We start from the raw sequence: 27,320 nt of genomic DNA on the forward strand, positions 1-27,320 counted from the left end.
TAACACGAGTGGTGGAGATCGAACGGGGAGAAAGTGACTAGGCACGGCGCGCCGAGCGCGCGCTCGGTGATGCGTGTAAACAGCCTACCCCCACTCCATCTCCACCATTCAAGTTGCCGAGAAGCCGTTACCCCGCGCCCCGCGCGCTCCTATTACCGCTCTCAGATTGTAACGCAGAATGATACACGAATTATATCGCTTATATCGCAGCACGTAAAAGTAATCTCGGCATGCTCGGCATTACATTCAAAGTGCGAAAAGTCTTGTCAGGTGTGGGAGAGGCAAGTGTAGCGTCTTCGCGTCGGCATCGGTTGCTCCGGGCGAGTGAAGTTAGCCGTGCATTTCACGAAATTCTCTCCGCCATCTTAGCGTCTACCTGCGGAGTGCGGGACATTACTGATCGACGGGCGTCGAGCGGATCGTATAGTTTCGTTCTCGTAGCTTCTCCGTCGTAATTCTTCTATCGCTGTATAACCAACTACGCGCCGCGTCGCGAGATTAATACCGGGAGCGCCGTGCAAAGCGTCGCGCGATCATTAGCGACGATATTTTCGTGCGTGAACGATATTTTCGTGAATGAGTGGACGGAAATGCGATAACGGCAGAGGCCTGTGAAGGGGAGGAGGGGGCCTGGGAGGCATCGGGCGACGGCGAGGCGACCGTGGGGTGAGTAAAATGTTATTCCTTCGCTATTTCGCTGTCTCGTGGCGGTCTCCGTCACTTTCTTAAGCGCGATTCGAGCTCCGGCGCTATTTCGTAATTTCGGAGTTTGATCGGAGTTCGATCTCCGGCATAGGGAAGAAATACTTATTACGTCGCGAACGTCGCGTTGTCGCGTCTCTTTTATTCGTAATACTGTTTGCACGATTTTTCGCGAATTGATACATGGCGAACATACCACCGTGCCTCGTCACAGTCTACCCATCACTCGTGTTGCCGAGAAGCCGCGGCCTCGGCCTCGGCATTTGTGATCTGTTCTTGCTGTGAAATATATTTCATCAATAATGCCAAATATTTTCAACAAATCGTCTTTCATAGCAAAAGAGAAAGCAGTTGCCGAAAAATTCCCCGCGAAGCAATATTCTCTTATCGATCCAACGTGATTTTGTTTTCCAACACGCGCATCGATCTTTTTTTCTCTATTTCTCTTATCACGAGAGTATCTGCCTATCACGCGAAAATAAAACTCCGAACTAACAATAAGATGATTAATCTCTCCATGACGATGAGCCCGGTTTCCGTTTTCGTAGGAAGAAACTCGATATGTAAAAAGTGGTTGTTTACAGGACGCGCGATTTCCATAAATTCTCGCGGCGTGTATATCGAACGTGCGTCGTAACAAAACGTTAGTCGAAGTACACGGGGCACGTTTTCAACGTTGCCTCCGTGACGCCTATATTGCTGTCATAAATCTAACAAGGCGGCCCGACATTAATCCCCCGACCGCCGCCTATACTTCCGACCGGCACCGGCTTGACCTCCACATCCGATAAAATAGCCGTCTATACGCTCCCTCGTATTATTTGCGCTTATTTAATGAACCGCCGGAATCACCGGAGGCACTGCGCCGCGAAATGTTCCGCGAATTGCCTATTGAAAACAAACGCGGAAAGTCGATTTGTAAATCCTTCTCTATAAATACGTCGCGTCCCGATTTCAGTCTCTCCGTTTGTTCGTCTGTCACGAGGCTCTCCTGCAGCAGAAACAATAGTTGCGAAATACATTTCTTTCCGCGTCACGCCACGTCCACAGGGGATGCTGCGTTATATCTCTTGTATTTCTACGATTATATATAATATATATTATTTATGAAAAATGGAAATGGTCCGAATTAAACTCGTTGCTGCATACGATACGCTACGATACGCGCTTGTACGATGCGTGCCGCATATTATATTTCGCGAAATGTACAACTGTAACTAGCCGTAAATATGCATCTACGTATGCGTAAATGCATTAAGGGAAACGTATGTGAATGGATTGTTTTTGATATTATATTTTTTGCCCGGCTTTTACAGATATTTTAAAATTCCATCGGCACTGTGTAACGTTAAACATAATAATTACCAGATTCACATTCGCAACACAATGCAACCATCGCGTTGCTGCCGGCTAAATCGAAAAGTTAACGCTTGAACGCTACTCAAATCAGGACCCAGACCAGCCGTGTTGGAAAATAGCTCCGTTTCAATCAGCATCCTCAATAAATATTCGTGTTATTATTTAACGGCTGCGAAAATGTGCCGCGTCAGCAATGGAGATTTTTACGGCGCGATCGAATGTTCGCCGCAATAAAAACGACGTACGAGCTCCTATGCGCGGAAAATGCCGGAAATATTGTTCATATCGATTTAATAAAACGCCCGCGTTGTGGTGCACGGTGGAAATGACGGTGTTCTGCTCTGCTCGCGAGGAGCAAGAAGAGAGAATATTCTAGACGAAATTTCCTTCCTTCTGTTATCTCATGATCGAGGATACGATGCGAAAACCGCTACTACCTCCCCGGCTCTTGCCAAGGTTTCCTTCTCTCGCGAAAACAGATTCTTATATTTAATTGACGTTCTCGTGTGTACATCGCGAAACGCATTGCCGTCATGTCGCATGTTTGACGGAAAAACGCCGCGTACCTCGTTGGAGAAAGCAATCGTTAGCGTGCCGTTTTTCCTCTCGATTTTCCATCGGTATGATGGCGCTGGCGAGCGAGCGAGCGAACCATCGAGTTTCGAGAAATAAATCTTGATGTTGCTGAGATTCGTCGTGGACCAGTGGAGTGGAAAATTGGACTACGTCACCGTGTTTGGCTCATGCCAACATTTCTTATTTTTAATATTCAATAAACAAGGAATTTGTACCCTGTCGCGGGATATTATTTTCGCGCGACTTCCGCCGCGTTCATTTCGCGTAGGACTTCCGGAAATCGGTGAATTTCGCCCGACGTTTACGTCGATAATGTAAATTTTTCCTACAAACTTTTAAGGCTTTTAAATTATTAGTACTTCCCCGCGTCGCAAGAAAAGAAAATTGCATTATATAATTCTGAATAAATAAATAAATATTTATTTTTAAAAAAGTTCAATAAACAAGAGAAGCGTTTCGCAAATATAAACAAAATTCGTATGTTATTTAATTTTTTGAGTTATAATCCAGTATATAGGCACTAACAATAAGTAAAGGTACGATCCAGTTGTCGACCTGTTTATTCATACACACGCTACCACAACAGATTCGAAATGGTATTACGCCGGGCCGATGTGTCTTCATAATGGCGATAATATGAGCGATTATTATTTGCAAAAGTTGCAGTGTAACGTTACAGGTAACGTTACAGTAGTGAACCACTGTGCATTTCCTATATGCATTCGTGAAAAAGTAAAATACATGGTTGACGACACGGTAACGAACTCGAACGGGAGCATTCTATTAAGATAAACGTGTAAAACGCGTAATACTCGCTTAAAAAGAACATTAAAATAACCGTTGTGCGATGACAATATTATTATGTATTATATGTGTATATTGTGTAAAATAGTATGTAATAGTATAATATAATAGTATATAAGCGTTGAGCGTTATTGTTTTGCGAGTTCATCGTTAATGGCGTTTCTCTGACTGGATGTTTTTTATTTCTGTTACAGAGTCATGACAGCTGGCAGGGACACGATAGTGACCAGGTGAGCGCTCGATGCTTGGAAAAAACGCTTGCGAAAGTACAATTTGCATTAACACACACCCGCCTCGCTCTTCCCTGAAGACTTTCCTTTCTGTCGCTTCCTCTTTCGTACGCTCCACTCCGCACATTTGGTCCGTTACTTTCGGAAAGGCATGCTGACTCTGTGAGATCCTTTCGCAATTTGCATGTTGATGTGCTAGCTTCGCGTAGAAACGCCACGTTCGTTCGTTCGTTCACCGGGACTCCGTATGTTGTACGAAATTTTCTGGGCAGCGACAGAATCAGTGGAATACAAATTGCACGCTCTTATAATACGGCTCCCTAATCTTCTGCCGTCCTCATTGTGATTTTCGTAAGCCTTTTTGCGACACGCTTGCGATAAATATGTTCATTTTTACCAAAGTTTTTAACGTAAAAAAATCTCGTGTTCTTCAGTGTGTGTTTCGATATTGAGTTAAGAGTGCAGTTTTTTTTCCATGCATTATATTCAAATGAAAGTGCGCATCAAAAGTATGCAGCACTTTTTATTTGTTTTTGAAATAAGATTTAATCGGTTTGTGTCCGAACTTACATGTGAAGAGCTTCTTTAACTTCGCCAGGAATCTTAGAAAGTAAAAAATGCGAATCTTACTTTTATGTCCGTCACATATAGTCATGATTTTCTATTTCTCGTTTTCTAAGACTAACAATAAGTAATTAAGATCGAAACAAGTAATTTACATTACGAGTAATCGATGTGCGCGAGTAACTAAAACTGGTTCTAGCTAAAGATGTGTGGGGAGGAAAAGCGATTTGCACGGCAACAACGATGCATGCTGCAGGGCTCTTGCATCGTCGTTTGGTTACCTACATAGTTATAACGTGCGCGCTATATCGCGCACCGTTATTGAGGACGCAGATGTTTAATGACGTTTATGCCGGCGCGGCAGTGCGGCTTGCGAAAATATTTGTCGGATTGAGAGAGAGAGAGAACGTCACGACGCGCAGTCTGACGATCGATTCTTGATCGCGCCGCGTGCTACCGTCGCAACTGCTGTTGACACTTTCCCGCCCTTGCGGAGTTTCCCCGTACAATGCGCTTGCAGATGGATGCAGATTAATTAATTCCTTATTGCATGCACCGTATCTGACGCGTGATTGCTTGATTAAACGCAATAACGGTCTGCTGAGTTATAAGTACGCGAGAGAATTTAATGTGCAAGGAACGCGCGGAAAAATTGATCACTATCGTGATTTTTCGTCGTATACAGGCTGATTGATATATCTTTGTTCAGCTTTCAGCCGGACAGGGAAGGAAGGAAATTTGAAAATATTTTAATAAATATTTTAAATATACACAGAAAAAAAGTGTAAAATCAACACTGATATACTTGTGTGTATATATATTCTTGCATGTATATGCAAGAATATATAATTTTCTTACAAGAAGTTCAACTTTTTATTTCAACTTTTTTTCTTGGTTAAACCATATAAAACTTCGTTTAACTGTATAAATGACTTCATTCAAGCAAGTTTTCTTAGTTTAACCGTTAATGCAATATAATCTCATTTCAAGATTATATATTCTTACGTATATACAAGTAAACAAGTGTTGTTTTGACACTTCTTTTTTTTCTGTGTAGTAAATAACAGAGCCCATACTTTGGAACATAAAGGAAGAAAAATCTTCAATTTCTTTTTACATCCTATATTATAGGTTCTATTATTTAATATTAATTTCTGATCGTAATGTAACATAAAAGTCCGTAGATGAGTCGCTGGATGAGCGTATCAGATGCATCGCGTCTATGAGGTATCCTCCTGATAATCCAATGTAGTCCGCGAAACACTCTCCGAGAGGAATCTGACAATGAGAGTAGACGAGACACTTAACAATGGCGCGGCGTTGAATGTGATTTAGCGTGGCGTCTAATCGGATCTATCTTGGTGCCTATGCCGTATCTCATGCTGCTGTTGCTTCTCTCCGACACCGAGGACACTTAGAACGCTATTGCGATTGTCGTACGTCAAATTTGTTGCTTGTTCTCGCAGGGTGCTTTCCACCGCTCCAGTTTCTGGAGCTTTAATAAGCAATTAACAAGTTTGCCATACGGATGCGTGGTGTAGACACACACGACAATTTGCTCCGGACTGATCTCACAATCAGTTTGAAAGAGCAAAACGTATCTGTAATGCTGCAATAAAGGGAGTAATGCTAATTTCCTATACACGATAAGCTTAACGTATAGAGACTTTTAAATATCAGTGTTAATATTTAATATAATTATAATATATCTAATTGTGGAAATTAGATATGCAAGATGAAAAATAAAGAATAATCATTTGAAAGTCGTGTTTCAAATAAAAATTTTTCACGCGTTCGCAGCGTCGTGGTTGATCGAAATTTAATCGTGAATGCGGTATCACCTCGCAACAAACGCGGTACGTAAAATTGTGTCTCGCTTGATAAGTTCTCTTGCTGTAGGCACTTTAGTGAGCCCCGTGTTGTTTTTCAATGACCTCTTCGAACCTCTAAGAAGAGAGATAGCACTTCGGCCGCTTTCTTGCTTCGGATGTCTACAATACGCATCATCCACCACGTCATCCGGTACTCCCTTCGCGAGATTCTATTCTCTCTCCGGAAGCACAAAGCGCATCGCCCAACGTCCTTTGTTGTCGCGCATCGACTTCATCCCCTTTCACCTCCCTCCGGTAAATCTCGCTTACCCTCTCTCTTTCTCTTTCTCTCTTTCTGTGCTCTTAACACATCCTCCCCGCTTTGTGGAAGGTCTCTCAAAGGGCCTGGTCTTTTCTTCCGAGTTCTCTTTGTTTTACCCGCGCGAACGCAGCTTTTTCTCTCGAATCCCAATCGCCTTGTCACGGTTTAACTACCACTGGCAAACTGCGAAGCTCATTGCCGGAAAGTCTCGCTGCGGTAGGCAGCGACGATTCAACGATAAACGGAATTTTAGATTTATTTATTTACGCGATTGCGCGAGACGGGACTTTTGTTGACGTAAGCTCCAATTTTGCGGGACATTTCGCGAATTGGTCTTGCTCAATCGGGAAACTACTTTCTTCGCCTTCCTGGTAACATTTCCGCAATACGCTCTTTAAAGTTGGACAGGGTTGCACACCCCTAACACTGGGGACTCCATGGCTTGATGATAATTTTTTCTTCTTTTTATGTTTCTCTTTTGTTTCTTTCTCTCACTTTGTTTCCGTTCTTTTTCATTTTCCTACATTTTTTACGAGAAGCATTCAGGTTACAAAAAGGATCGAGCTCCTCGCTTAAGTTCCTGTTTTGGTTCTTTTTTTTTTTCATTATCAGGACCGTGAGGGATCCTGCCGGGACCATCGGGACCAGGCGGAGTGCACGAATCTCTACAAAAAGCAAAAGAGAACGAGACACCGTCCGCAGCACACGTGCTAATTACGACGTCACGCGATCTCTCTGGAAAACCGCGGTGTTCTTGTTTCAAAAAATAAATGGCAAACAAAGCGAGACTTTGCTCCTCTGATATATTACATCGACATCTCCCTGTTTTTCCTTTTTTAGACAACAGCTTTCTCAAGTGTATTCGATAAAAATTGTGTAAATTGCAGTATACTCTACAATTGACGCTTTATTTTGCAATTGACTTGCTATTAATTGTTCGGCAAATATAATATTCGAGAAATATAGAAATATGCATACATTAATTAGTCAACATATTAATTAGGAGCATAGAAGATGTCTTAACTACATCATTGTTAACTATATCTTCGAATTTTCCTTTCTCTTTTTCCTTCCATTTCTCCACTTATTATCACAATTTTTTCAGATTATATTTTAACATTGTGATAGGTATCGTGATTTTTTTCTTTTTGGAGGCAACGAGATTTTCGGTCGCTCCTGTAATCTACAATCGCAATTTCACAATAACACATCAACAAGACGAAAGAAAATCGATATACATTGTCGCTTCTGCACTTTCGCCCGTGAAATCGCTTCAAACCGTCTGTAATTATACAAGACGCATTAATTAAACGTTAGTGTCACTACGTAGGCGAAGGTGTTATTGCATTTCCAGCGTTGCGTGAAACTTCGCTGTGTATGAATAATGCATGCGCATCGTCGCTTGTCAAAGTAAACGTCGCGATTTTAGTACCGTGACGCGCTTTGTCAATTTGTGTAAATGTGCGTGTTCTATGATTAATTATGAATTTCGAATCAACTCGCGCCGCACGCCAGCGTCACACATTTTGGCTCACGCCCGGTAGAATCGATCGTTGCACTTTTATCGACTGAGCGCACGTGAATGGATCATAGATCCTTACAGGTGTCACCTGCAGCTTTGAACGACAGCGTTATTCTTCTTTTCATGCAACGTGCCGAACTCGATGGATATTAAAGAATAATTTTAAACTGACGACAGAATTCCTTTATAAATCCTGTAAATAGAACGAACTTTGTGGAGTTGTAAACTTAAAAAAAAATGTTATAGTAATAAAATATATAAAAAGGAAATGTAATAAAACTCATAAAAAGACTCAGGTGCTTTACGGGATACATTGTTAAGTTTAGGATTAAAGAAAGAAAAACATTAAATGCAAAATTTAATACAAAATATTATGTGCTCAAGCCCTTTTATTTAAACTGCAAATTGTAGATAAATATCAGCCAATATTCTCACGCCGTTCCCGCTGTTACCTCAAGCGCGGAGCGCTTCGAATATATTATTTTAACATTGCTGTCAAAAATATTTTCATTATACGGTGCGTTCCATTGTGCTTTTTGTTTTGGTTTTTTTTTTGTACGATCAATTTATAAAAAAAGCTAAAACGTCCCGAAACCTTGCGAGAGATTTTCGAGGCAATTTCGCGCAGCTGCGATATGAAATTCGGTCAGAGGTCACCGGACACAACCCTTTCACCTTAATTGGCCGGACACAACGCAGCGTCCCGTCCTCAATTTCGTGTCGTCCGCTATATGCGACATGGGCTACTCTCGTTCCTGAATTTCCCGCTGATCAACGAAATTTCCTCCGCGAGGAGATCGGACCTCAAAGGTTCGCTCAAACGATCCTTCCGCAACAACACCGTGATAACGTGAACTCGTCTCGATGGAACATACTCTATGATCGACGGCGAGTTTCGCCGTTATATCGGAATGCAAATTGCAATCCGAGTTAAGCGCGCCATTGTTCCGCGATACGCCGCCTGTTACATCACACACCATCCCCCCCTTTCTCTGCTAGATTTCGCGTAAATTGGGATATGCCACATTATTATCGTATAGAACCGTATATTGTACGAAGTATACTTAAACTTATTTAAAAAATGATATACTTGAAAAATCTTTGCAACTCATTTTTAATATATTGCCGACATTTTCTGTGTCCTTGGTTTAAATCACTAATTCATATTATATCTCTCTCTTCAATTCGAAGATTGGATAATCATACAATAAAAAAAAAAAGATAAAATATGTGACATCTATAATACATTTTTTATCTTGATTTTTTTATTCTTTTTATCTTATTTCCTTGGCTTTTTATTCATCGCTGTCATGTCCGCGAAAAAAATACGGCACTCGCACGCCTCAGCGGGCTCGCAGAATTTGAATGCCCTGTGACCCTGTAAAAAACTGGTTCCTGCTATTGACGATATACAGCTAGTCGGCTGTCGACTCGAAACACGAGTCCTATCTGTATTTTTTCCCGAGTCATGGCGATTAGTATGATCACGAATCATACCAATCGCGTATTAATGTACTCTCGTTTGCGATAAACAGCCTAAGGGAGTCAGTTCTGTAAATTTTGCACGCATTTACCTACGTTCCACTGCAAACACACACAGCTCGGCACAGAATTTCGATACGTTTACCGTGTCGAAATCCACCCCACGCCACGGTGCGACAAGTCGAACGCGGATAAAAGCGACCGATATAATAGAGAAAGTGGATTCGCTCAATCGGATAAAAGCTCGCGATAAAAGCTTCGTCCGACCCTGAACCGGTACCGTGCCCTTGCGGTTGTGCAACACGGTACTGCCGCTTGCTTTCGCGCGCGCAAAAGGAAAAAAAAAGAGAGGAGAATGAGAGCCGGCTGACAGGAACGGAACGCGGAATTCAGTGTTACGACGATCACGGGAATTCGTGCATTGAATTTCGCGTGCAAAAAGTCACGATTCGCAGAAGCGCGCAATGCCTGACGAAACCGAAGCGTAAAACCGTCCTGTCGGTCGGTCGGTCGTTCGCTCGCTCTCTCACGATCGACCTCGCACGAACCTGAAGTCACGCTCTACGTTTTCAGCATGGTATATAACTCTTTCGACTCTTGTCTCGCGCGTGTACTACACACGACGAGCTAGAATCACCAGGGACGAATAAAGTCGCGCTACTCAAAACCTCTCCATTTTTAGGATTATTGTATAAAATTATCTAAGATGGAAAATCGAGTGGAAAATCTATGTAAAATTTCCTGAAACAGCAACATCGGTTCGAGCTTGCCGGTTGGAGATTGTCAAGGATGCATATACCATCGATTCTTCGTGAAAAATTTGTCAAAGGAGTCTCCGTTTCAAAATTAAATTTGAAAAGTAATGGTAGAAGAAATTAAACGTAATGCAAAATAATATTCTATTTGGATGAAACGATAAGTAGTAGAAATGAGGAGCTTTCTGTAGCGAAGCGTCGAGAAATCAATAAAAATGTGTGGGATAGTAGAGATAAAGAGATAAGAGGCAAGAGAGATTAAAAGAATACTTTAACTCATATTTCCAGAGGTGTCGACCACCCGCGTATTATTTCAAAAAGAAACAAGGGTCTCCATGTAGGTGTTCTGACTCACGCATATGTTTCCGCCCACTATTATATCTCTCAATAATCTCGTTTAATAGACCCACTGTCACATAAGAGGTGCAAATATATAAGTTATGGATAACTATCGCGTATAAAAATTATATTTTATTACAGTGCAACAATTTTTCTTTCTGCTCCTGTTTTCCATCTCCAACACTCTAATTCGCTTATCTCAGGATTAATAAAGATATTTTATTCAACTGGTCATCTATTAATTATAATCGTCACGACATTTTGACCATGAGTTTTGGTCTTTTTCAATCGATAGCTTTGATATCAATATATATAAGCATTTTTTCCTTAAATTACTAAAGAATCTATCTCAGGATTATTTAATTTTTCTACTGTCTAACACAAGAAATTCCGCGGAGCAATTAACTATATATTTAAAGCATTGTACAAGCGGTCGAGCTTGTACAGGAAGCTTCGAGCTTCCAATATATATTTCTTTCCGCGAACAATTCACGTAAATTTTAATACACTCGTGCGACGCGGGGCGCCGATGCTCGCGTCGACGGTCTTGCGGTAGGATCACGGTTTCCGCCGATCGTGCAGGTTCGCGCGTCTCCGGCGACGTTCGGCGCACACCCGTGCGTGCAGCGCGGAGAGCTTCACGCCGGTGTTCGGTCGGCCGGTGACGTCAGCAGCGAAGAGGCCCGTCCCGCCGCAAGCGGCCGACTTCGAGTACGCGATCGACGAACGAGCGCACCGCCGCGGCCGCGGACGTTCCTCCGCTCCGAAAAAGAAACCGTCGTTTCCAGCACGCCCGCGGAGTCGGCAGTCGCGTTCGCGTCGTCGATTTCATCTCGTCGCGGGTGCCGGTGCGAAGATCACGAGTGTGTGTGCGCGCGCGCGAGCGCGCGTACTCGGCGGTGACGCGAAACCGCTTGTATTCGCCGCTGCGACTCCGCCACGCCAGTGTCGAAGGTGCCGAGACAGAAACAAAGAGGGAAGGAAAGGCAGCGAGAGAAAGATAGAGGAGAAGGTAGCGCGTCCAACCTAACCTCTACCGACCGGCAGTGATCTCTGAGTGCTCGCGCGTACGCTTGGCGTGGCCGCGTAATCGCCGATCTTCCCTCCGCCGTTTCCCACGCGTCTGGCGAAGTGTAACGCCTTTCGAATCACGCGTCAGAATAACGCGATCGCGCGAGTCGCGAAGAGAGAAAGAGAGACAGATAGAGGAAGAAAGATAAAGGGGAGGATACGCGGCAAAAGGAGGTGCACGGCGCAGCGGGACAAGGACGCTCGCGTTCTGTTTACGCGACTCGCGCGGCTCCGAACTCCGAGCTCCGACAGTCTCGCTCGCGGTTTTACGCGAGCATCGCGTCGTGTCATATCGTGTCATCGTATCGAGCATCGTATCGTATCGTGCCGTGCGAATCATACGGAATCGCCGAAGTATAACGCGCCGGGGACTAGGTGCAACCTGTTTACAGTGCGCGCGCGCGCGTGTTGCGTGTGTATGTGCATCGCTACGTGCACCTGTGTGCGCGGCGTGCTTGCGTGTGTGTGGCCAGTGCGCGCGTGTGCTCGCCGCCGTGGAATGCGAGACTCGCGTGTGCATCAGGGACGGCTCGACGTTCCTCCGCCGTCGTGACGCCGCGTCGTCTCACGTCGTCGTCGAAAGATCGTCCGAGGAAAGCAGATCTCTCAGGTAGAACGTGGAAAATCGTCGACGGCTATGCCCGTTCGGATTTACGATTTTACGAAAGACGCGCGGAAAATGAGTATTTTCGCATTATTTTTCATTATTTATATTTATTGCACTTTTCGGAGCGCTAAATTTTAATGCTCCGAAAAAAGATTGTAATGTACGGGGCGGTAGATTTTCCGTCAAAAGTGGATTTAATTCGCTCCGCATATTTCTCGTGGGAACTACATGTTCCTCTTAACCGTCGGCCAACGTGTACAAATTATCGTAAATGCAGCCCCGGCGTGGATTACGTAGACGACGCGTAATACACGTTGATAATATTCATAATTGTCGCTTGCCGGCGCTTAACGTTCCGTAAAGTTAGCAAATTGGGATGAATTCTATGTAATTTCCTTAGCCTTTCTGTGCTCTGTGTGTGCACTTAGAAAGTTGATTTAATTCGGTGAAATTCCTTTCTCTCATAGGGCGTGTGCTCCATGCAGAGCTACGCTTTTATTTTAAGAGGAAAATGTCATTGTTGAGAAAGAGAGAGAGAGAGGGAAGGGAAAAATGCTAGCTGAAGTTGCATCACGTTACTAACTTAGACAGAAGTGTGTCCTCGCTGCTACTTTATTTATTTTTTAAATTACTTTTTAAATTACTTTGAAAATTGTTACCTCCATTTTCCAGCACTGCTCAGTCTAATTTGCAAGCCGTTTTTACTCGGTATATTTCATTACTGTAAACTCTATTTGTATTTTCCTTCTATCTTTTCGTTCGAAAAATCCATTTTGAGTGATCTAGTAAATTTCAAAAGTGAAATATTAAGTATATTGATTTTGAATTTCAAATTAAATAATTTAAGCTAATTTGATTGTTTTCTATCGCGTTTTTGTGACTGTAAATTTATGTCTAATAAGAACTGACACACGTGACTTTTTGTATTTCTATAAATGTGCCTTTATTATTACATATAAATGAAGGCACAAAATATAATTCTCAGTAATGTTTAAATCGGTAAAAATTACTGGAATAAAGATGAACATTTTATATATGAGTTATGACTGGTTATGACAGAAATGATATCACGAAAGTGGCTTCTTACTCCGAGATATGCGAGAAATATTACTGATTTTCTAGGATTACGTACATCGTTTTCTCGGAAATTGATAATTATTAGGAATGACATTTCATACGCAACGATAAGTCATATGTGCCGTAACAATTGTGCGATTCTAATAATAACGCGTGCAATAGTTCCCCCTCCGATCGAACGCCGGAGTCACCTCTCGTGGGAAATACGCGCGCGCGTGGGACGTCCACGTGGAAATGGAGGCCGTTGTGAGATCGTGGGGTTTTCCCGGGACGCGCGCGAACGCTATTCGTCGCGACAGTCTGCCGTACGGCGGGCATACGCTCCCTCGTGTGTCGGAGTGAGACGGATAGACAACCTGTTTACGATCTCCAGCGCGCGCACGCACGAGCACGCGCGTACGCTGGCACACGGCCGTCATGTACGCGGTGTCCCGAAACCCTTCGAGAAAATCGCGTTCCACGAAAACATGTAATATACGAGCCTCTCTGAAATCGAACTGTGAAATAAACAGCATAAAAAATTGCTGGAGTTATGAACTAATTACGTGCTCTGGTACTAAAATTAAAAAATTTGTATGAAATAGAGTTGATCCATTCTTTTGAAAAACTTATGTATGTGTGTGTGTCTATATACATTATCATTCAGAAGTTTAGAAGTACTACCTTCTGAAAAACAACAATGGTGCCAATAGTTTTAAAGAAAAACGTCACATATGAGAAACTTTACTGTGTTTTAACTATTGAACACAGTATTATTAATTTCTAATCATTTTCCAAGGAAAAATTTTATTTAAAGAATTTTATTGGCGCTACTATTATTTTTTTTAAGAAGGTAAGTGCTTCCAAACTTTTGAACGGTAGTGTATACAAAAAAATGTGTATATATACACACACATTTTTTCTTTTATTTATAAATGTTAATTTGTAATTGTTAATTATCTATGAGTACTTACATTTTATGGTATAATTACAGACAAGAAATCTTGCGTTATTCTCACTGTCAAAGATAAGAAATATTTAGAATGGTAAAAGATATCTTTAATTTTCGTTATCTTTTATTTATACTTTCTAATTACCGATTGCGTAATAAATGATATTATTTTTACTATTTGCTCGAAAAAACAATATATCGTTAATGATCGCTAAAATAACCCTAAGATAATTGAAACAATCACTGCTAAGATGCGTAGTTGTGATTTCTAGATGTCGTATGCAGTCAGTTTCTTGAGGCAAGAATACTCTCTGAGAACGTAACAAGGAAACACATTGCATAATGCAACATCGCTGGCCCTAAAGAATCTAGAGACAGTGATTTATTCGTCGATCGATCGATTGATAATACACGTTACGACGCGCCGTTCCCCGACACTCGGTATGCCGGAAATTTTTCCGCTGCAAATCGCACTTCAATTGCATTGCGGACAACGCGGAAACGTGACGCGAAACATGAACATCGCTGCTGTAAAGAGCTAGTTTAAGCAAATAGGTTTCTAGCGCATTTGTCCCTCGCTAACTCGTCGCATCTCATTTTCCTCGTCGCTTGAGTGTCGTGCAGTGATTTTATGTGGACGAAGAATCATATGTGTCAGTTGAGTCAGTTCTTATTCGACAAAGAGTAACAATCGTGAAAACCGACGTTTCAAAAGTCACGTACTTTTATCAATTTTGTATCTCATTTAAAATTTGCTAAATTTCTAAATGATTATTTTTTTTTGAATGACTATCGCGTTGTCACCTTTTCGGAAATAATTCACTCGATTGTTTTGACACTTTATTTTGTATATCTGATGTTTCATCATTGTCCGAACTCGGATTTTTCTCCGCTGTCGACAGACGCGTCGATGACTATTCGCGGCGCACTTTCACTGATCGATCGCCCCGGGCGTTGCAATTCAGCCGGTCGAATCGAAAGAGAGTACATTCTCTTTAACAAGAGATCGTCCGTTAACCTTTACTCGCGCGCTCCGCGAAAATCGGTCACCTCTCGTTTCCGTTCGAAGACCTCTCTCACGCGTGAGCGCAACACGTTTCATCTACATTTAAACCGTAGTAATTATTGTATAAAAGCAACGAAGGATGTATATTGAAATAAATGGCTCTCGCGCTCATTTTTAACAGATAGAATCGATTGTTTGAAATTAGAATTATCGAATTTATTAATTTTGATTATCGTTACATTCAAGTTTTCCAACGTACGCATTCCGCGAAACGCTTTGTCCGATGACGTGCAAGGACGAAACATTGGCTTCGTTTTACTTACGTAACATAATATCGCTCCGTGACAAGCGATAATCGATTTCGCCGCCGAAGAATCGTCGGTTGAGCGTTAGAGCATTGTGAAACAATTTTACGTGTGCTATTCAGATTAATTCTCCGAAGTGGAGCGATCTGTCGTCCCTGAGATTTATCAATTAGGTCACTCGCGGCGGTCGTACAACACGCAGGTGCGTAGGGCGTATTTTTACGCTTATCGCCCGAGAAAATGCTCAGATATAATCATTCCGTGTGAAAAGTTACATCGCCATCGAATTTATTTACGTAATCTGGTTTTCGTTTATTATGATTTAGTGATAACCATTAATAATTATTTTTCAACGTTAAGCATTAAATTAAAATAAACGATGATGTGCTTGCGTGGCTGAAAGATACGTGAAAATTTTCATCACGTGGATACGTAATCGAATAAAATTCAAAGTTTGAGCAGATGTGCCCCATTTTTCGCATCACAGTCACCGAAATTAGATACCTCGGCTCGTACACCTGCCACCGAGGCAATTAAAACTATAGATGTGAGTCACACGTGAGTCTCTCCATCTCGGCTATCGCTTCTTTTTTCGTCGTACAACCCTCGCGATACAATGGAGACTAAAACCCACTTACGGAACGACATTTGACGGAGCTCGGAACCAGAAACACGAGTAGATACTATCGCGCGTATCGTTTCGTCGTGTTCAAACCATTTCGAAATCGCTGCTCGTGCGAAGAGTCCTCGAATTTTAAAGAATCCAGTAGCGTTCTGTAACGTCAAGGGAAATCCACGTGTCCTATTAAACTGGAATAGCAGATAATAGATAACTCAGTGAAAAAACGAGTAGTTATTGTGATGTGAACGATTTAATATTGTAATAACAATAGAAATAGCAGAATACGTTTTAATAATTTTAAGATATATTTTTGCTTTGTTGTTAAGAAATCTTCTAGTTAGCTAATTATTTAATCGAGACTTGATGTTTCATTAACAATTCGGCGGATGCAACTTCAGCGAATGAGGAATCTTCTTTTCCTCGTAAACAAAAAATGTAACTAAACCAAGATTTATGCGCAATCATAAAGATTGCGGGGAATCAAACAGATATAAATTCCGCGTGTCTTTCGCACGCAGTCCGTGAAACCACAAACATTATCCATTCGACCGTGCGCCTATTTTCTGCTGTGCAGTTTCGTGTCTTTTATGAGAAGAACGAGAAAGATATGATGTGTCTTGATGCGATTTGAGCGACAGGATTAATTGGATTAATAAAACATCGCTCTGAGTGGAACTGCGATAGCACAACAGCAAGATGACTACCAGAAGGAAGAAGAAGTCGCAGATTCTGAAGAAGGTCTCGAGCCTATTCAATCTCGACACGGTGAGTCATTCTACATTGAACCGAACTTTCATATGTCGACAGTGACTTTTCATTAATCAAACAGCAATAATTGCGACTTGTCGAAAATAATTATGTGCCCGAACTGCGTTGATTAATTTGAAATCATTATAACATCTCTTTGAGAATATATATCTAAAATTAGATAAAAATAATTTTCGAACCAATTTTCTATTAATAATAAACTTAAGAAACTTTAAAGATATTTTATTGATATACAAAATACTCTCTGATAAAATACTCTCATTTAAGATTCCAACAATCTTCGGTTTCTTCGTAGTTAAGTGATGTACATCTTTATCACGTATCCAAAATAGTCTTTTGTCTACCGGAATGAAACAAGTAGTAAGCCTTATTCTATAATCGGTTCTTCAACTTAGAACGAGTTTCTAAATATATCATGATGGCCTTGTATTTGCCATTCACGTGTTTCAACTCGGGGATTTTTTCGAAAGAGCCTTCGAGGCACGAGTTACGCATACAGAAGTTGCGTTATACTTAATTGACAATACAGTATTCTTACCAACGTGACCACATATAATTGCATAAGCTTCTCTACAAATTTTAAAGAGTGCTCAATCGGTTACTTTAAGATTTTGATTGACGATTTAAGATTTTTTTTAACAGTGCAAGATTTAACAACGATTCAATATTATACTTATTCTATTCAAGAAGCATCTTAAAATTAAGATTTAATGAGCTGTTTACGAACTTTATTATTACATCTATATTTTTAACTTAATTTTTTTTAATAAATTTAATTTGAGAAATTTTTTGACAATAGAATAATTTATTTATGAATATTAAAAATGCGCGGTTATTGCTTTCATGATATTATAATAGTTACGTAATATAGGCGACGCACAAAAAAAGAGTATTATCCTCGCATCCACCTTTTTCAATTGTTCAATTTAAAAGAACAATAGCTCGTAAAGCACTCGCATACCAATTATATGCAGTATTGGATACTGAGTTAATTAACGGCGGAAATTGAATTGAATGGCGAGATGACTCTTGGTCTATATGAGTATGGCCCGCTGAATAATTCGCGTCGAGCTAGAACGAGGTGGATTATGAATACTTAAGAGTATCGTGCGGTGTTTTCGTTCTGAGCGTTATAAATTGTCGAATACCGGTGAATTATCGAAACGATGTATATTACCGTAAATTAATCGGACTGACAAATGCATGTATGTTAATATTGTGCAGTATTTCTCTCGGTTATAATACAGAAACAATATTTGCACAAATGTTACGCAGGCATGCATGAATGTTACTGAATTTACATCGGTTTAACTCTCCTGTTGCTGTTGAGAGTTCTACGAATCACACGCATTTCTTTTTTATTCATATTTATTCTGGAAATGTCAACGTGTTTAGACAGAAAAAGCTTCTATTCTACCAGCCTTATGACGGTTAACGAATAGAAGCCATTTATTACATTTTTTTCTATAACGCGCCGTTGCGACGCGAAACGAAACGTTTCGCGGAAAAGCTTTGCGGATGGTGGAAAAACGGAGAGTAGTAGCACACTAAAAGGAAAAACAGTTCGCAAAAACAGCTGGAGGAGGAGGAGGAGAACACCGTCGCGACGAAGTTGGAAGAGACGCGAGCGAGGAAAATCGCAGAACCATTTTTCTCGCTGGCTTCACGACCGGCTTCATGCGATAAGAGTGCGTCGAATAGCTGCGCGAAAGCAAGGGTGGGAATGAAAGAAAGGAACAGAGGAGCGGAAACAAAGGAAAAAAAACTGAGACATAAACAAGATCGTAGGAACACCTGTCGACTTTTCCGCCGTTAAGGGAGTAGCTTTGACGGAAAAGAAGATACGCGCGAAGTCTCTTTATTTAGGATGATCACCAGGATCATTCCAATATAATGATAGCTATTAATAATACTCGCGAATCTACTATCTAAATTAAAATACACTTTTGATATTAAAGTAGTCCCGTGTATACATAAAAAGATATAAGTAAATGTGTAAATTCAATTTTATTGAATTTTGGTATTTTGTGCCTTATAATTAATTCTCTACTTTAGAGGTTTAAATCAATAAATTCGCAAATTTGACTTTTCTGATTGGACAATTATTTCGGATAATTACTATTTTACTAATCGGACGGTGATATTTCGGATTTCTAATTATCAGCAAGTATATGAAACATCACCGATAGCTCTAATCATTTGAGCTTCCCAACGTGTACAAAATCGACCGTTCTCCTGGTCTATAAATTTATGTTTCTGCGCGATTTACACAGATTTGTTATACTTAGGAAAAGTCGTGGCACGTTAACCGGCTTTACCGAGCGCTGCGCCGTGTAGTTTACACTGGCACCCGATCTTGACACGGTCCAAGCCGCTTTGAGAATCCTAAGTCAACCCTAAGTCAATGCGAACTCCCCGAGAGTCTCGCAAAACCATCACCGTCAGCCAACAAACGCTCAACGCTGCGTGAGACACGCAGTGTTCGTAAGCCAATATTCGCACACAAACGCATACACGTACACGGTGCCGATGTTTGCACGGAGTGACTTCTCGGGACGCTTACGTGACACATCCTTAAGCGGATTGTTCGATTTTTTATCAGCCGCCACGCGACTCGCCGTTGTGTCAGATTAAATGATGAATTACAAGCGAAATCGAGCAAGCAAGTCAATAAAGTCCCGCGTGGAACGGAACCTTCACTGATAACGAAAGATTATTTCCACGATACCGATATCACTGAATTTCAAATATCGCTGTTATAGTGCGAAGATATAAATATATCTTGTCATTTTTCCTCATGTCTTTGCAGTCTTTGTAAACTCTATTCACCCTTAGTTAATGCTATCTGCGTTTTGTAATTTGCGTAAAGCATTGAAGAAATAATTCCGACGTAGCTCGAAACATTTGATATTTTTTTGCATCTTTTATTTTCGTAGTACTTATGATTATCATAAACAATTATGCATCTATATAACTATATGTTTAGACTCTCGCGTTGACCTTTCCTTTACTGTTTTACATCAAAGAACTTTTTTCATTCATTCTATTTTATTATCGTCAATATTTTCCTACTATTTATATTTCATGGGAAATATTTTATGGGGAATCTTCGTGATATATCTACTCTAGTCGAGGCGCGCTATATCTAATGATAGCGCTATCAAGGTTATCACGGTCCAGTTAATTCCACAACGCCCTCCACGCTCGTCCGAGTGTACGTTACGAAACGCGCAGCCAGCGAACAGGTTGCCGTTAATTGACTCGATAGATTGACGACCAATCGAGAGGCAAAGCGGGTCTTCGTCGTCGTCGTCGTCGTCGTCGTCGTCGTCGTCATTGTCGTTGTCGTTGTCGTTACCGGATACGCTCTCTGCGTTTCCTCTCAAATGCGCGTTATTTCTAGCTCGCGGCCGCACGTCTCACGAGAGTATCGCTTATATAACCCGCAGATGTAACGCGTATGTTCACGAGTGAGCGCGTGGTGTTCGTTGTAATTGGATATCGGTGTACGATGGGAGGGAAACGCGCGATGTATCGCAGAAATCGACAGCGATAGCTTGTTGTACCCGTGACGGCCTTGTCGAGCGCACGCGAGATTAGATGAACCAGGGTGTTGTTATGTGCACTATGCCATAATGTAAACTGTAAACAGTTCCTACACAATGCTTCCGAGTTTATCTATTCAGGCCTCGCGCCTTTGAAATACTGAAGTTAAATTTTACGCCACCGATCTTGTTACTTTACGATAGAAAGGTCTCGTTCATCACGTGTGTTGAGACAAATAATTTTTTTATGAACACTAGACACTACAGACGCGCGCTACGCGCGCGCTATTTATCTTTAACATTTCACTATTAACCCTATTATACACAACTGTCAAAATATACAATGACAGCTGCAAATGAAGTAAGCGCAGCAAGAAAACCAATCGGCATCGCGGAAAAGCGGCAACAATAAACTTCACATCTCCTTTTTAGAAAAGGAAAGGAACAACTCTGCATTTGATGTACCATAAAGCAGGATTCTCAAGAGATCGCGTAAATATTATTAGGGAAAACGTTTAAAAATATTATTTTTTTCATAAGTAATTAGGTAAACAGTTTTTATCTTTATACAAAAATCTACTTTCTATGGTACTTATGCAATTGTAAAATGTTTAACGTATTTACTAATTTTTTTGAAAAAATTTTTGTTTTTATAATATAGTTTTAATAAATAAAATTTTATTCTTTTATTTTTTCTGTAATAAACACTATAAAACTTTTAATGAATTATAAATACATTGCAATCTTTGACACATACATTATTACGAAAAGATCATTTATCATTAAAAACAATAAAAACTTGAAAATTACGTCAGACTAAATAATGAATTGTATGTTATTATAATCACAACACTTGAAAAGAGTTGTGTAGCTAAAAAGAGGTTAGTAATATATTTTATTTGATGAAATTTTAGCTTTAAAAAAATATTGTTACATTTTGAAAAAATTGGTTACTGTTTAAATTGAATTTTGTAACTTTTATAAAAACAAAACTTTTCTCTACCTTGCGAACCTAACACCCTCACCATTAAAAAAAGTTCGGATATACGGCACAATTAAGTGCTAATTTATTGCTTTAGTCCCGAATTTTGTGCTCCTATTCATTTGCAGGAAATTAATATCAAAAGTGAGGATAATGCCTTTACGTTAAGCTATAGCATTCCTGAAAACACGTTTAAAATACCGTAAACAAAAAACCGATATGCCAGAATTTTTGTGCTAGTTTTGTGCTCTAAAATACTTCAAAGAGAGAGTGAAATATGAATGTACCGTAACTGCATAAAAGCAAACCGTAAAAATAAAAAGTTAATTATGTAAGTATAACATTAAACTGTTTCTTCAATCAAATACTCATGATATACTTTATTTTGCAATTTATTACTCACGAAACAACATTAATGCCCGTTTTCACCAACGTCGTTTAACTTGAACCTTAGTTCAATTCACTCTTTGTCTGTTTTTAAGGGAGACTGTTAGAAAGAGACAAAGGGTGAATTGAATTAAGATTTAAGTTAAACGACGTTGGTGAAAAAGGACATAAAAATTATGAAAAATACATAAAGATACAAAGCCACAAAGATAAAAGAGTAAAAAACAAATTAGTTATTATATCGATTTTAGCATTAAAATAATCTTAGAATTTAATATGCTCTTAAAATATCCTAATTCAGAATTTAGTGCTTTTGTTGCGTTTAAGTTAACAAAGTTCAAGAATGTGGCGTTGCTAGCGTCACGTACAAGAGTAAGATATGTTAATAAGTTAAATAGAGAACAATAAATTCGGGATCAGGATATTTTAATACCAAAATCAATACACAACTAATTTGTTCAATATACTTTACTCCTGTATCTTTGTAGCTTTAATGAAACATTTTTATCGCTCCAATAACGAAATTGATATTTTTCTGTGAGATGTTTTTTGACCTCATACTGCTATGGAAAGAAAAATCTATTTCAGATTTAGTTGAAAACTCGAAGAGAGCTAATTAGATCGTAATTTAGTTTCAATTGAAACGTAACTGAGAGTTAATTGAAACACAAACGGAGCCTCACAAGTGAGTAAGATGTTACGAAAGTACGAAGAAACAGAAAAATTACTCGTAAATAATCGCGCGTGATTGCTACTTTAATTAGATTTTGCCTCGTAGAGACGAAATTTCGTAATCTTCATGCGAAATGGAGATTACGAAATTTTATTTGAAACGGGTATATATATATATATATATATACAATTACGCTATATGATATGTATATCTACCAAGTACGGTAACTATTGATCATCGCTGTTGTCAGAATATGTGTTCGCCGAACAACTTCCTTCGGATCAAGGGAAACCTTATCCGACAAAGCTTCTCGGTGTGTTGCACGCTCGATGTTAAGTCGCGTAACTCGTGCACCCCCGACATCCCCGTAGTTGGGGATACCCAAACGCCATTGAATGGAGTGTTTCACGGTAGGCTGCCTACACCATACATTTTGTGTCAGACAAGACATTCTTCCTTTCCCCTCGTTCACATCTCTCGCGACGTCGCAAAATGCACTCGGGACCTTTATCTTTGATCGTCGGAACTTCTCGAGTAGGGAAACTTACGAAGAGTAATCTGCACTTTGATCGGCTTTGTTTCTCTCTTTCCCCTCTTACGATAATATATTTAAGCCTTTATACTCGAATGCGCGGAGAAAAGCTTCTCGCCACTTTGAAAATTATCAATATTCTACAGCCTGTATCAGATGTTTTACAGAATATTATAATATTTATAGGGGCATCGTTATATTTATATATATATTTTTTTCATATCTGCTTATAAACTTTACTAATTTAATCTTGTTATCTAAGGAAGGAGCAATTACTCACGTGACTGAGAAGATTAAGATAAAAATTTAGACACAAAAATAAATAACAAAAATTTATTTGTTAGCTAATAATAACCCAGACTTGACAGAACGAAAATTTTAAGTTTAAACTTTAATGATTATAATGAATATACCTATTTAACTTTACATAAACATTAATCGATTTAAATTTGTCGAAGAATAAGTGATGAAAAAATGACTGAAATATATCTGGCATATGTTATTCTGTTACAGCACCGTCATACGAATGAAATAAAAAAAGAGAATAACAGAATAATGGTTTACTGTTAACGTGAGAAAGCAAGGGTGGCTTAATCGATGTCGCGATTAAATCGCAAATAGACGAGTGTTGCGCGTGCAACGTTAATCGCGGTCATTCTGCAGATCATATCGGGCTTGGTCTCATTGTTGTGAGCGAACGACCGCTACACGATCTAGCCGGAAGCTTTAAGTCCGGAATAATGACGCGGATGAAAGAGACCGGCTACACTATAAGCCGCCGCACTTGTTGGTGCTTTCGTTCGACATCGGAAGCCCGGCATACGCTCGCCCGTCCATTTTCAGTCTCCAGCGAGCTCCCCGGCCTTAACGCGCGTAATCTAGCCAGAGATATGAACCCATTGCCCGAAAAAATAGCCCCGACAAAAATCTCTGCTCTCCGGGGAGAAGGTTAGACGGATTTTGCAGACGGACTCTTTGAAGCAGGCTCCATTGTTTCTCTCGGGAGAAAAATGCCTTCTTTTCGTAGCTCCGGCATCCGTTGAAGAGAGCCTTTAGATAGTTTGACATCTGCAGATTTAACATTCTACATCAAAATGTAGGGTGTATAACGGAAAAATAAATGGTGTCTAAAAATGTTAACATTTTTTAAATTTTCCACATTACATTTATATCAGTAGTATAATTATTAAGCACGAGTAAATGATAAGTTAAAAATGCAATGTTAAAAAATTTTTTAAAAGAAATAAATGAAAAAGGATATTGTTTTATTTTTAACATTTTACAAATTTTATCGGACTAAAACATACAGATTTTTATTTTGATTTCTTTTAGTTTTATAATTTAAGATTTAAGCGAACAGAAAAGAAAATCTTTTTATATAATTTTATCAAAATTTGTCACAAATTTGTAGATACGCCACTAACTTAAGTGTAACATAATACGCGATATAACATGCGAAAATAATTATCCTCAAGACTAAAATGTAAAGTTCGATGCGTGCTTTTATTGGTGACCGTGCATTAACAATCGATACAAGTTTGTAGAAATTGTTGCGAGTTGTTGAAGCTGTGAGGAAGACTGTACTTGTGACACAAGTATCTGCCGCATGAACTAAGCGTCTTGTAGCAGCGGATACCTTGTAGCTCGGTCGATGTTCGGGATGCTCGAAGTTCGCGAACTTCTGTACTCCTCGTTGTATCGCGAAGCAAATTCAAACGTATTTCTAACAAGTATTTTCCAAGAGCCCGGCACAGCCAGTTTTAACACGGTAGCAGCAGACATTTAGAGTGTCCACTCCGATCTCCGTATGCAAGGGAATACATGCAAATAAGGGACTGGTTATTTGTATTGTGTCCGCCAGAATATTTCGACTATTTAGGCAAGTTTATCGAAAATGTCTGCAATATTTTGAGAAAATAATTCAGAAATAAAAAAAGAGAGGGAGAAAATGCTGAATTTTGAATTTGGTAAAACTAAATGAAATAATTTTGCCAACAGAATTGACATCGAACAAGAAATCAAAATTATTGCAAAGTAATTTAAAGAATATTCCATATTTATATTAATCTTACAGAAAAGCCTAATTCTATTCATGTTTGAAACCAATTTATTCCAATAAATCCACTAAAATACAATTGTAGGCTAATTTTTCTATATACATTTGATCATTATTAATCGCTAATAAGGCCGATAAGTTTACAAATATTTTCGCGCTTTTACATTCAACTCGAACATTCGTCAAATCGTATTAGAACAATCTGTGCGAAGATGGTGACCTTGTCAAAGGGAACACACATTGAGCATTTCCCCGGGGTACAATCTGTATCGTGCTATGCATTTGGAGGAGGAAATGGGAGCGCAACTCGCGGACAGGTCATATACGCACGAGTATCGAGTATCGATAAGCGAGGCAAATCCGTACGAATGGATCGGTGCGTGGCCACGGCAGGCATTTTCCTTAAATTGAACCAAGCTGAGAAATGGCGGGCGTCCCGCAGCTCGGCCAGGCAGCGAAGGGCGAAGGACTTGCAAGCGACTCGAGGGGAGGACGGCGGACAAATGGATGACCGTTCGTATCCGCGAACGTATTTCACCAGGGACGTATTCCGTTGACCGGACCTGCCCCGCTTCACCCCGAAAGCCAATAGTCGGAACTGGGAGATTCCCGCCTTTTCATGCCATCCTTTAACATTCATTGTTTTAGAGATCCGCTGGTAAATTTGTTTCGTAATCGTCGAGCTTGCGCTACTATCGTGAACACAAATCCATGGCATATATTCCGTGCAAATCTTAACTCTTTTGATATCGCAAACATTTGCATATGACGGTCTAGATACAGACAACGTGATAAATTGTCCTAAAACATATGATGTAATATCAGATTAAGTGCGTATGACACAAATACGTAACAAATATATAACAAATATTCTGAAACAAATGTTCTATGTTTGTATGTTATATAGTCGAATAATTAGTAAGTTATGTTAGATACTACTCTTTACTGAGCTAGTCTACTAATAAATAGAAAGCTTAAAAAGCATCTCTTACCGGTGAAATTTCACCAGAAATTAAAAAATATCAAATTTCAAATCTGCAAATTTTATTTGCACTTTTTTCAAACGATATAATACTGCGCATTTGTCGTTGACGAGTAAAATTTACCGCACCGCGCCGTTCGTAATAAATGAATTTAAAAACGAGGCAATTTCTGATTCAAGAAATGATAAAACAGAGGGATAATGGAATGCGAATGGCGCGACGTTTCCTTTGACAGTGAACTAGCTTCACCCTCGACATGAATCGGTCTCAACCCGCGAAATTACCGTCATCCCTTACCGGAATAGACCCTCTAACTTCACGCTTGGCGATCCTGGCGAACGTAGATAGTAATATTGGAGTTAGACCTTCAACCCCGTGACGAAGCGGCATTCGTATCTTTGTCAAAACAGCCGACCTTGAACAATACTTCGAAATGATCGAAATACTTGTTAGAAATTATTCCGCGTTTAATTTTCTTAATCATCTTCTCTGATATAATTATGATACGAAATGGTTTATGCGCACTCTGTAGCGCAGCGCACAAGTGTAACGAAATGATTTCCTTTTATGTGTCATAAAAATGTTGTCAATATAGAGGATTTGGAAGTGTGATAAGAATTCATCGTCTATTATTTGGATTCTAAAATAGCTTGTAAGAGACCCGCCTGATCAGGGACGCGAAATTTAATGCTTTCTGCGTTCAGGGTCGGTTTTGTGGGAGTATAGTAATTGAATTCCATCGACGACCCATCGCGGCTACCTTGACCCTCATCCGCTTCTAATTTGCGGAGGGTTGTCCTACAAATGCGAAAAATGTGCCCCATAAGTCACATAAAGTATGTCACATGGCGATTCCTATTTCATTGCGAATCCAGAATAGCATGATCTATTTTTTTTGTTTTATCAGGATAAATACGATGTGTTTTTAACACAACAACGAATTTATTAAAAGCTCAAAAATTAGAAGTTATTCAATGATTACATACAAAGGATGGGTTTTTTTAATGGATTTTTTTAATAATTTTTTTTTTTTGTATTTTACATGTTTTATTCCTTCTAGTAAAATATCGATGAGTTTTCGTAAATCACCGCCGCGTGAACGGCATTCCGTCGTGTGAAGAATGCAGCATGATAAGACGAAGGTGAAAATTTACCTGGAATTTTGTTACGCTTTCAGCATCGCTGTAGCTGATAAGTGTTATCTAAAGAATCCTGATTCACTGACGGCTTGAGATCAATGCTCTTTTCGAGATAACGTGTATTTATTGTTTATATCTATATCTTTTAACATTGTCAAAGTTATCAAATA

The 27,320-nt window shown here is 39.8% G+C and overlaps 1 protein-coding gene across 13 annotated transcripts in view; it reads left to right on the forward strand.

The window, feature by feature from the left end:
* The window catches only part of LOC112464784 (disks large homolog 4), a 252,670-nt gene that overhangs the window by 132,558 nt on the left and 92,792 nt on the right, over positions 1-27,320 (forward strand). For all 13 annotated transcript variants that reach the window (XM_025031972.1, XM_025031974.1, XM_025031980.1 and 10 more), the window contains one exon: positions 3,636-3,671. In XM_025031972.1, coding sequence (XP_024887740.1) covers positions 3,636-3,671 — 36 coding nt within the window. The remainder of the gene's footprint in view (positions 1-3,635; positions 3,672-27,320) is intronic.

Source organism: Temnothorax curvispinosus, unplaced genomic scaffold (genome assembly GCF_003070985.1).
Source record: "Temnothorax curvispinosus isolate PA1 unplaced genomic scaffold, ASM307098v1 QBEX01014574.1, whole genome shotgun sequence".
In the NCBI taxonomy this organism is placed as follows: Eukaryota; Metazoa; Arthropoda; class Insecta; order Hymenoptera; family Formicidae; genus Temnothorax; species Temnothorax curvispinosus.